The sequence below is a fragment of the Elgaria multicarinata genome, chromosome 5 (genome assembly GCF_023053635.1).
Source record: "Elgaria multicarinata webbii isolate HBS135686 ecotype San Diego chromosome 5, rElgMul1.1.pri, whole genome shotgun sequence".
Classification (NCBI taxonomy): Eukaryota; Metazoa; Chordata; class Lepidosauria; order Squamata; family Anguidae; genus Elgaria; species Elgaria multicarinata.
In genome coordinates this window covers 114224290-114236341 of record NC_086175.1, presented here as the reverse complement: position 1 = coordinate 114236341, position 12052 = coordinate 114224290, and the positions used below count along the sequence as shown (strand labels likewise).

At 43.8% G+C, this 12052-nt stretch overlaps 1 protein-coding gene across 1 annotated transcript in view; it reads right to left on the bottom strand.

Moving 5' to 3' along the window:
• Positions 1-11328, bottom strand: part of ARHGAP20 (Rho GTPase activating protein 20) — a 99426-nt gene extending 88098 nt beyond the window's left edge. The window contains exon 1 of the mRNA XM_063127073.1: positions 11155-11328. Coding sequence (XP_062983143.1) covers positions 11155-11253 — 99 coding nt within the window. The 5' untranslated portion in view covers positions 11254-11328. The remainder of the gene's footprint in view (positions 1-11154) is intronic.
• Between the last annotated feature and the right edge of the window lie 724 nt (positions 11329-12052).

Here is a 12052-nt window from a genome sequence, read left to right as displayed (position 1 = left end):
AATGGCTACACAGAAATGAAGACTCAAGTGTATCATTTCTAATGTTTTGTTTTTGTATTCTCTGTTTTTGATATTAACAATTTTATTGGAAGATTAGTATTAGCATAAATACTGCATGTTGTATTAACCTGTACATAACTGCTGATGGATGAACTTGCAATAGCCTATGACTAGGGCAATAAAATTGCCAGAAAGATTGCAATGGAACTTCCAAATGAAAGAGTTCCAAACGAAAGAGTGCTTGTACTTGGTCAATGAAAAAAGATATATTTTTTCTATTTTGTACAGTGGCACAGTATTAATTTTCAGATATTGGATTACTACACAAAAACAAAGGTGTAATCTCACACACAGACACTGATGTCAATAGAATTAAGCAAGCGCTACTGCGCTAGAAAATAAAACAAAGATAGAGACCAATTACACTACGTCCTAGGAACCAGAATAATAATAATCTTTACTAATGCATGCTCCAAAACAGGACTGGAAAATATTTCCAACTTCTAAGAGCCCTATATTGAATTTAGGTAAAAAATATTTGCCATAATCAAAACATACAGATGCTGATTAGTAAAATGTACCTGACAGCACAATCCTATGCATCAGTACTCAGGAAAACGCCCCACTGAGTTCAATGGGACTTATTCCTTGTGTGTATACAGAAATTCTGGATGAGATCATGAGAAGTTCATAGACATACATACCAATTTATTTATTTATTTTGATCAATAATTTGATCAATAATTTCAATCAAATTATTCTCAAAGCAACGAAGAAACAAAATGCAATACAAACTTCACTCCTTTTGCAATCTGCAAAAAACTGCAAAAACAAAATTGCAAAATTTTTACAAAACTGCAAAAACAAAATTCTTTCTGATCTTCCCATTTTTGGAAAACAATAAAACCAAAACATTAAAATCTTAATTCTGATGTCTTAGATTAGGCATAATTAACATATAACCTAGAACAGCGGTGCAGAACCTCAGGCATGGGGCCAAATCAAGCCCTCCAGACTTCTCCTGATGGCCCCACCCCCTTTACTCCCATCACTGATCATTTGGTGGTTTTTCAGCTTTCGGACAGTTTTTCCCTCATTTTAAAAGTTTGAAATGTTTCTCCTAAGGCTCAATTACTGGCACTATGACCTCTAAGCTATAATATGCTGGTATTTTTGGCCTCACTCCTAGAACATACACCGGTGTACAAACCGGGATAAAAGATTAAAAGTGAATTTGTCACAAAACACCAGCAGAAAGCCAACATCACAGCCTTTGCTCTATCCCTGATATTTTGATCTTGCTGTCTTGAAGCATGTTTGTGCTATAGAGCAAAGCCATGTTAATACTGACTGCCTCCTTCAAAGAACCTAGGGACTTGTCAGTTTTATGAGGCCTAGGATGCTAATAAGAGCATCCATCTTCCATTTTCCACAATTATGTATGGAAAGTTTTTAGCAAACTGAAGTAAAATCATGTATATAGACTCTTATTCTTTGTAAGAGAGTTAGGCAGAGGTGTGTGAGTGTGTGTTTGAGAGAGAGAGAGAGAGAGAGAGAGAGAGAGAGAGAGAGAGAGAGAGAGAGACCTTCTAAATACTGATAGGTGTTTTGTCTCCCACAGAAAGACACTTTTAAGATCTACTCTAACACCTTCGTGGGTCCATTCTCCATGAAACTTACCTCTCATTACTAACAGGAACAATGTAGAAACGTTACGTTTAAATGTCATCCATCTATAAGCAGGTTTCCTCATGCCTTGCTTTCTAATAGAATGACATATACAACAGTCCTATTCCGCAGCAAGTGTTCTCACTCAATGGCCACTTCCTTCTTTAAAATGGCCGTTACAGAAAGAGACCAGTGGCCTAATGGGTAGATCATAGCAGAAGCACTCTATGATACAGACTCAGCTTCAAGGAACGAGCGACAGAGATAGAAAAATATCCAATATAGAATTATATAGAAACACACCAATTGCACTACCTATTGGCACTCCCGGCCTAAAAATTGAATTTTGTTTTCACTCTAGCTTCCAATACAAAGCACAAAGGATTTTCACCACAGAAATAGCAAAGTTGAGAGCAACATCCCAGAGAATCCATAAAGGGGCCCAATGCCAGTTTCCCGTTTTAGTTAACAGAATTTTAATCTGTGTCAGTCTTCATTTTTTCTGCCTCTATTGTAAGAGCAGCCCTCACTTACTACATTCTATATCAAGGCGGGCAATTTGAGGCCCTTAAGATTTTGGGGAGCCTGTAACCATTGGATATGCTGGCTCGGGCTGATGGAAGTTGTAGGCCAAAATATTTGGATGACCATAAGTTCCCCAACCCTGTTCTAAAGGGCTACCTTGGTGTGTGTGTTTTTAAAGAACATTACATATTTAAAAGCCTTGTCCCAGAGAATCACAGTCCTTTCAACAATCATGATAGCACAAATACTTTTGAGACAATCAAATCACATCAGAATGACAAGCATGTTCATAACAACTATGTAAATGGAGCAAGCTAAAAAAAATAGTTGAAGTCAACTTGTTAACACACTTCCCCTTAGAAAACTAAATCCTTGCTGGAACCGTTTTCAGATTTGTACAATCCAATTCTGTGAATGCTTACAGCGAAGTAATACCTATTGAGTTTAATGGCACTTCCTCCCAAATGTGCAATTTTAAATCATATATACATCCCCACCTGCACCACAACTCTCTCTCTCTCTCTCTCTTTCTTTCTAACACACAACAGAACCCTTGGTTAAAGAATAGGAAGGTAAATCCCTAAACTTCTAGATTAACCATCTAAACAGCCTGCTAGCTGCCCCTTCTGGGCTGTGCTTTGAAAAAACAGCAAATGCAGGAGAAGGAGAAATACAACCGCTATGTACACCTCTGATAACAAATAACTCAGAATACAAAGGACAGACCTGTGATTCTAACAGCATGTAATGTACTCACTTCATACAACACATTCAATGTCCCAGTAGCAACATCTTTTGTAACTAACAGTCCATAGCTTCTTGATTTCACATAGAAAGATGATTTATGAACAGGAACAGCTCCTCATTAGGAAAGCAATGTTCACAAACAGGTATCAACTTGTAACTTTTGTTTTCTGGCTGGGTTACTATGCCTTTAACTGATACAAGATAGGCAGAATTTCAACAGGTACAGCATTTGAGAGAAAAAGCATTATGTAAGAGAGAACTACTTGCAAAAATGCATCTTTGAGGTAAATAACATACAAAATGGCATATATTCAGAGAAACTGCACAAAAATGTGTTCAGATTTTCTTGCAGACTTTTTTTTTGAGTCACAAACTGAAGCAGAAATGGGATAGATCTGAAGATTGAAAAAATGAGAGAAATTGAAATTGACAGATTTGTTCATTCCAACTGCAGACTGTGATGAGAAATAAACAATGTGTTTTAGGTTTCGAATCATATTTGGATTCTATGGTTTATCATTGCGAGGTCTGCTAGTACAGGTTGTCTTCTTCTCAACACTCTTATGGAAACCCAAGGCTGAAGAACACAATTATGCTAGGAGATATATGATCTCCCAATATCTCTTACTGGACTAGCTTCTCTTGGTGTAAGCTGCAGACCAGCAACTTGTGGCCCTGAGGATGTTTTGGCCTACAACTCCCACCATCCATCCCCATTGCCTATGCTGGCCAGGGCTGATGGGAGTTGTAGGCGAAAGCATCTGGAAAGGCGTAAGTCACCTGTACTTGGTATAAGCAGAGCTGAAAAATCACAGGTAAATCTAGCAATGTGATACTGGCTCTAGAAAAGGCACAATTCTAGGAGCCCAATGCCTTCCTTCTCTTTGTAAAGTGTTTACACCATTCTGATTGCATGTGTGTTTATTTACCATATTTGTGATTGGCAGAAATTCAGAATGTGAACAGAAGTTTCCTACAATAACAGAATATTCTGTACTTCTCCGCCACCAGTATACATGTTTTTGTGCAACTTTCCCCTAACATATGCATTTTTGATGCACTTTTTGTCTGCAGTACTGTGTCACAAAATTCTGAAAAGCGCAAATACTGAAGGATAATTGCATTCAGGATTGCATATTGTTTCAGGAAGTGCAAATTGGGTAAGTTCTGAGCAAAATGTGAACAGAATGAAGTTCTTCCCCATCTCTACTCTGCAAAACCTATCCCATGCATTTCTTTCTCTTGTCCATTTCTGTACTGAGAGGTAATCATGATATACTAATGCTTCTCACAGCATGTTTATATCCCACAAAATCTTATGTATTCTGCATATTTTCAAGGGGGTGGGGGAGAAAACACACAAGGAAGGAGTCTGTTTGCATGGATATTACTAGAAAACAGAACATTTTATCCGCAAAGCATACAGCCAAATTCCCCATTCTGGCCCAACCCTGGCTCAGGAGCTATATGCAATTTCGGGTTCATGTAGAGTGGCCATATGGAAAAGAGGACAGGGCTCCAGTATCTTTAAAAGTTCTATAGAAAAGGGAATTTTAGCAGGTGTCATTTGTATGCATGCAGCACCAGGTGAAATTCCCTCTTCATCACAACACTTAAAGCTGCAGGAGCCCTGCCATCTTTTGTATTTAGTTACTCTGGACAGGGCTCCTGCAGCTTTAACTGTTGTGATGAAGAGGGAATTTCACCTGGTGCTGCACGCATACAAATGACACCTGCTGAAATTCCCTTTTCTATACAACTGTTAGAAACACAGGAGCCCTGTCCTCCTTTCCATATGGTCACTCTAGTTTATGTCTAATACCACAACTGAAATAAATATTTAAGATCCCCCAAAGCCATCATGAATTCATCATCAAACATCATCATCCAAACAGCTATTTACAAATCTGAGCTAACGCGCCCCTAATTAAATATTTTTCATACTGCAAGATATTGTTCAAGAAAGTTGTGGTGAGTAGGATGAGCAGGTAAGATATATGTTAAAAAGATTTCTGTAAGGCTGCACTCTTGGGAGGAAGCACCATTGAACTCAATAGGTCTTACTGCCTTGTAAGTATGCACAAGTTGCAGGAATCTGAAAATGGTTCCAGCAATGTGTGGTAAAACTTAAGTTTTTTACTCTGTACAGCACCATGTACATTGATGGTGCTATATAAATAAATAATAATAATAATAATAATTAAGGGCAAGTATATGCAGTGGAGTCTGGTGGCTACAATGTCAGTGGGGCTGTAAATCTACTCTGAGTTTTAGTCAGAGCCATCCAAATTCTAAAGGAGGTATCCAAGGTGGTGAACCCTACCCCCAAAATAGGTTCAGCACGTTGGATAGCTTCTTTAGAGTTCTGACTGGTTCTGACTGAGACCCAGAATGGATTCACAGCCCCACTGAAATTGGAGCCACTAACCTCCACTGTTAGTATGCAATGCTGCCAGTGCGCTAGCAGAAACAACCATTAGCACAACTGGAAGCTAGTGCCGGCTAGCACAAATGGAAACTAGCCGAAATTACCGCTGCTGGAATTGGACAAGTCAGTGGGGCTTGCAGAAAGGAGTTCCGCTGACCTGTCCCATTCTGGAAGTGGTGGTTTCAGTTAATTTCCCGGGTTACGCAAGCAGGCACTAGTTTCCCTTGCGCTAGCAGTTATTCCAGCTAGCGTAATGTATTTAGAGCTGGCGTAGTGCCAGCATTGGATACTGCCCCATGTTTTTTTGCAGCCACAGACTAACACAGCTCCCCATCTGGTGCTAAGGTGAGGCATTTTTTATTGACATCAGAAATTAGATTTCTTACAGGAGCACACATTAATTCAAATGCTCCGTTCTTGACTGTGATGGGCCAACACACTGGGGAATATAAAACGTTTATCGGTACAACCATCTCACACTGCGCTGGAGGGCCGACATCCAAGAGAAAAACTACATATGTAGAGTTCCCATTTGTCTCTCTCTCTCTCCTTCCCCATCGTGATCAGGACTGGAAATATTTATGAAGTGCACTATAATAACCCAGGCAGGCATTAAAAACCCAATAAGCAATCTGGCAGCCTGCTGCAGTAATTCTCTAAGGAGAATGCGCTTGCGGGGATTTAATGACATTTTAATGCAAACCCTGCAAATAGGAGATTTCCTTCCCAGCTTGGTTCCCTTTCGTCTTCGCACTATTTATTCTGGAAGAGGTTCTGGCAGGGACAGAGTTTTTAAAAAATGGGGAGGGGGGAAATAAAGAGGAGTTGCTATGCTGAAACATATTTTGGGCCCCCAACATATCTGTGACTCATAAATCACACTCTTTCTCCTGCCAGGTTTCACACACAGAGGCAAGCCCACACATATAATATGTATTCTTAGATGCAGGATTTTTCTAATAGAGTAGCAAAAAGCATTAAGGCACAATTTCTGCCCTTGAAATCTCCTATATACCCATGCCACAACAGGTGAACCAAATCATTTAAGAGTGATGGATTTGGGTTCAAGACTGAACATTCTTCTTATTTTACTTTTTCTCTTAATTTTTATTCATGTGCTATTACATGTACTAGTGTAAAGCCCATGTCCCCATGGGTGCTAGCAGTCCTGCTTCCTTTCCTGCTTTTTTGCTTCTCAGTCCCCTCACGACAGAGGGGCTCATGAATAATGCAAATATGGCCCATGCATAGTGAATCTCCCCTCCAAAATTTGCATGCGGTGTTGCCCTGCCCCCTCCCTTACACACTCCGATTGGCCGCCTCCCCCAGCCTCTCCCCCCTGGCGGCAACAGCCTAACCGTGCAGCTACGCCCAAGGCCTACCTTCGTACCATGCTGGCTGAGGAGGGCTGTCCATCATCCTGCTGGCGGAAGGATTGCCTTGCCTGTTGGACCCGCAGGAAATTAATTGCTCTTGAAGCTCAAGCTTTGAACTTTTTCGAACTTTCAACGTTTTCTGTGCTTCTACACTGCTCAAGCTTCAGTTTAAAACAAAAATTAGCAACGTCGGTCTGGTAGGGCCCAAGTAATAAGCCTTGCACTACCGCATTCTCATATAAGATTTAAGACATCCCACTCTTTTTCCCTCCTGCAAGGAACGCACGTTGGCTTACATGATCTACCTCCTCTCCATTTTATCCTCACAACAACCCTGTGAGGTACGTTAGTCTGAGAGTCAGTGACTGACTTGCCCAAAGTCACCCAGTGAGCTCCATGGCCAAGTGGAGACTAGAACCTGGCTCTCCTGAGCCCCAGTCCAACAATCTAACCACTACACTACACTACACTGGCTCATTGCACTAGTATCCCGTCCTTCTTTAAAGGGTTGCAGAAACTGAGGCCTAAGGGGCAAATCCAGTCTGCCTGGGATCATAATTTGGGTCTCCAAGATTTCTCAGATAGCTACATCCATTTCCCCCATCCACCGACCGTTTGGTGATTTCCCAGCCTTTGTTGTGTTTTTTGTTTCACATTCTGAGTGCAATCCTATGCTTGTTTAAACAGAAAAAAGTCCTGCCACTCCCAGCATGCCCTAGCCAGAATGGCTGGCTGGAGCATGCTGGGTATTGTAGGACTTTTTTCTGTCTAAACATACACAGCTTTGCCTCTAAATCATTGAAATGCCTCTCCCAAGACTTAGTTACTGGCAGTGGGCCTGTTCAGATAACAAGCTAAGCCATGGCTAGGCCACTAGCCCTTTTGCAGCAAATGGTTATTGAGCATGTTTAAACTGGGGCTATGTAGCCACCATGGTTAGGAATGGTTCACATGGCATGCTAAGCCATAATGTTTAGCTCAATTTAGACAACTGAGAGCCAGAAACCCTTGCTGATCTCCTAGAAATCACTCAGAGAACCAAGAGCAGCCCCTGATCTGTCTTCTACTCATCCCTGTGCTTGCTCAGATCTCTGGAATTTCAGTGGAGCTTCTCTCCAGAATGAGTAGCCTGTGGATCAGAGAGATGATGTGATCCAGGAAGATTAAAAAGGGAGCCCATTTCTCTGTGCCCCTCCCATTGTGATCAATGAATACAACAGGACTCCACAAGGACAGCAGCAATTGCCTGTGTAGCAAAGGGAACTGCCCATCATCACCCACCATGATCATTTGAGACCACAAAACAGATTTCACAAATGGTTTTCAGCAGTCAAAGTTTTCACAAGTCTTCTAGAAATAAGTGCCAGTAGTTAAATAATTGAAAGGGATAACAGAAAGGCAAGAGTTTACAGCCAGGCCTCATCCTAAAACCTGTCTTAAATGGCTAGATCAATGGCAAGAATATGAAAAAGCAATGAAATGAGTGCCTCTGAGCATAAGCCAAGTGCTGCTGCTCCATTAGTGAGTAACCACAACCTGTATACACAATTGGAGATACAATTTTCAAACCTTCATCCCTTTTTTTTAAAAAAAACAGGAGCTACTTAACCTTACTTTTGACAAACAGAAAACTCACTCTCTGAATGCAAATCCTCATGTATTCAAAAGAGCACCATCCAGTGCTAAACCCTGGAGGAGCCCTATTGTCTTCCTGCTGGCCATCCAATGTTAGAACAAGGATGGTGAATTAAGTGAAACAGGACTCTTTTAGTGTCTTCAGAAGTTCATGTATTATTGTTCAAGGAGGGGTAGATTAAAGTTTATTTTCCTTAACAAACAAACAAACAAAATGTATGGTTTCTAAGCAGTATGGTATAGTGGTTAGAGTGTTGGACTGGGACTCGGGAGACCATCATTCAACCCTAAAGCTCACTGGGTGACTTTGGGTTGGTCACTGACTCTCAGCCTAACCTACCTCACAGGGTTGTTGTGAGGATAAAATGGAGAGGAGCAAGATCATGTAAGCCATCTTGGCTTCCTTGAAAGAAGAAAAAAGGTGGGATATAAATGTATTAATACATTTATTTCTGTATATAAATACAGGCAGGCACGTGCTAAGGAACATGTCTCCTCTGAGCACATGTTTAGCCCAGGAATTTGTGATTGGTATCAGAACCAAGTTCGCAAGTCCTTTCACACAAAAATCTATTCCCAATTCCATCTCCCAAGCATTCTTTTTCTGGTATTTACAAAGGGTGGGACGGGACATTTTTAGTTATTTCTAGACAACTGAGAAAAACAACCAAGAGTATTGAGGCACCTTAAAAGATACTTCTAGAGTCCACAAAAGCTTGTTCCACAACAAATTCATTAGTCTTTAAGATGCCACAAAAATCTTCATTGTTCTTGTTCTTTGAAACCAGCTTCGGGTTCATAGAATATGAGATTTCCTGCAACATAGGAAACCGCACAGCTCCTATGCAAGACAGTCATATACTCCTTGGAAGGTCCAAGCGCCAGTCCTCCCACCTCCTCAGTTCGTGCATAGGTAGCAAAATTTGTGTGCATTCATATCATACACAATCATCCACAGCACCCTTTCCCAACCTGGTGGTTGCTCTCTGGATGTGTTGAACTACAACTCCAATCATTCCCAGCCACCATGGGAGTTGTAGTCCAAAACATCTGGAGGGTACCATGGGGTTGGGGGGAACGCTGATCTAGTACCAAGCAATAATACCTCCACCCCCAAAATAGTTCATATACCTTGCCAGCCGGACGTTTATTGGGTGTCCTTAGCCCAGGCACAATTGCTCAGTCCCAGTCCCCTCCCCCAGCCCCACCATCAGTAATTTGAGGATACCAATACAGGCCTACCTAATAGGCTTGTCCTAGTGATCACCAAAAATGCATCGGAAGCGCTTCCAGGACCTTCAAGCACAACCCCATACTGGTTTATTCAGCAGATCAATCCTGTCCAGTACAATGGGGCTTCCTTCCCAGGATAGTGCCTTGAGGACTGCAGCCTTAGAAAAGGCTCCGAATTTTAAAAAAAATACCTCGATACACAGGAGTGCTTTCGAGGGGGAGTACTGTCACAACCGGACCGGCTCCCACGGGAGCACTACCCTTCCTCGGGATTGTTCCATTTCTAGCCCAGAAGCACCAACAAGGAGCAGTTCTTCAAGATGCCAATCCAGCCCGATCACCCCGGGACTTGCGATGAGGCCATCTTCAATCATTCCATGAATAGCTCAATCACGAACTTCCTTCCCGCACTGTGCATGTCAGTAGGCGGCTGACACGGAATGGAGGGCTGCGGGCCGCTCTGGCTGCAGGACAGCAGGGCTTCAGCAATGACCCGCCGCAGCACCGTCGCCCATGGCAAGAGCGGACCTGGTGCAATGATCATCCGCCGAGCGCAAACACACTACAGGCATGCAAACTTACAGCCGTGAAACACGCATGCGGCGGCGGGGAGGGGGGATAAATCCTGCTGCTCCTCCCACCGGCACGCCGAGGTTTCCCTGGTGCTTTTAAGGAACATGATGTACGGAGAACAGCAGCTGGAGAGAAGATTTGCATTCGCACCTTGCGGGCGAGCTTCTCCCGGTCACGACTGACAGTTTGTGACCTCATCCAAGGGCTCCGCGCGAGATACGCACATTGCTCCAGAGACCTGCAGCCCGGATCCCAAGCGCCGCTGCCTTTCAATAGGGCTGGCTCACCTTACGCGTGCACACGATCGCAGCCTTAAAAGAAGGGGGGCATTCACACGATTGATAAAACGATGACAAAGGGTTTATCCAGTGTTAGCCTAACTTAAGTCCCATTCATTTCAATGGGTCTACTCGAAGTAAGACTAACATTGGCTCTGGCTATAACCCAATGACGCCAATGGTCACCCACGGATGGTAATGAAAAGGCGGCAATCAGAAATAATAGTAATAATAGTAATAACAATAATATCGCCTCCCTCTTCCCGGAAGAGATGGCAAGGAGAAAGAAAGAAGAGAAAGTGGACGCGCAAGCCAAGGACCAGGAATGCGAGAGGAACCCAGTTCTTTCCCTGCCAGGTAACAGGCAGTAGCTGCCATGCTTTACCTGGGATTAAGCTTCACCGATCTCTGTGAGACTTCCAAGGAAACGCGCGTTTAAGTTTGGGGCTGCAGGACTGCGATCCTAGGCTTGCTTACTTGGGAGTAAGCCCCCATCGAAATCAGTAGGGCTTGCTCCCGAGTAAACGAGACCAACCTGCAAGCCTGTAGCAAGGCTAGATTCGAGGCGATGGCGAACCCACCGGGCGCCGCTTGCACAGGAAAAGGGCCCTGCTTTCGGTGCTGTCTGCCGGCGGGGTTGCAAGGGCGGCGGGGAGTACAGGGAAACCCGGGGGAAGGGGCGATCTCTCACCTTCTTGCTGTCGGGAGCTGCGGAGAGTCGAGAAACCCCGGCCAGGGAGGAAGAGCGCCCCTGCCCGATGTGATCCTGCTGGGGGGACATCGCTTCCATCAAGCTCCACTTTTAAACAGCCCGAAGTAAGCCCGGGGTCATCACAGGCTCGGGCCCAGTCCAGGGGGAAAGAAGGCGGCGCCCCCCTTTGGTGTCTCCGCTAAGGCGGCAGCACGGGAAGGCACCGTGCAAAGGGCTTTGCAGCAACAGCCGCCTCCGCAGCATCTCGCAGCGCCTACCGCGAGCTCAGCTGCAGCGAGTTCTGCAAGAAACGATGCGAGTGCCGCACAGCGCAGCACCGTTAGCCACGCCCCCCCGGCGGCCCGAAGGCGCCGAAGCTTAGCGGCCAGGCTCCGCCCACAGATAGACGCCACCTCGCTGGCCACGCCCCTACCCCTGCAGAGCCGAGCCCGCAAAGCCGGCAGGCAACTTCGCAGCCCCGCCTCTGCTTCGGGTCCACACTGGTAGCCCCGCCCACCCAGCTAGATTGCAGGTCGGGGGCGGCGCTGGAAGGCTTCGAATTGAATTTTGAGGTGGAAGGTAAAGCGACTCTTCCATCGTTATTCTATTCTATTCCTTTAACCATGGATATGTTTTTAATTTAGATAAGTTTTCAATGAAATGCAGCCATAGGCGTTGTTGATAGAGGTTCTTAAGAAAGTAGAACAAGTACATAGATACTGATTTAAATTAAAAACGTGCCCCATTTGGGATGGGAAGAAGGAAAGGATAAGGATAGTCAGTTGTATTAATAATTATTGGTTTTATTTATTGGCTCTGGTGGCTCTGATTTTGGGAGGCTATGAATCCATTCTGGGATTCAGTCACAATCAGCCAGCCTCCACTGCATTTATCATAT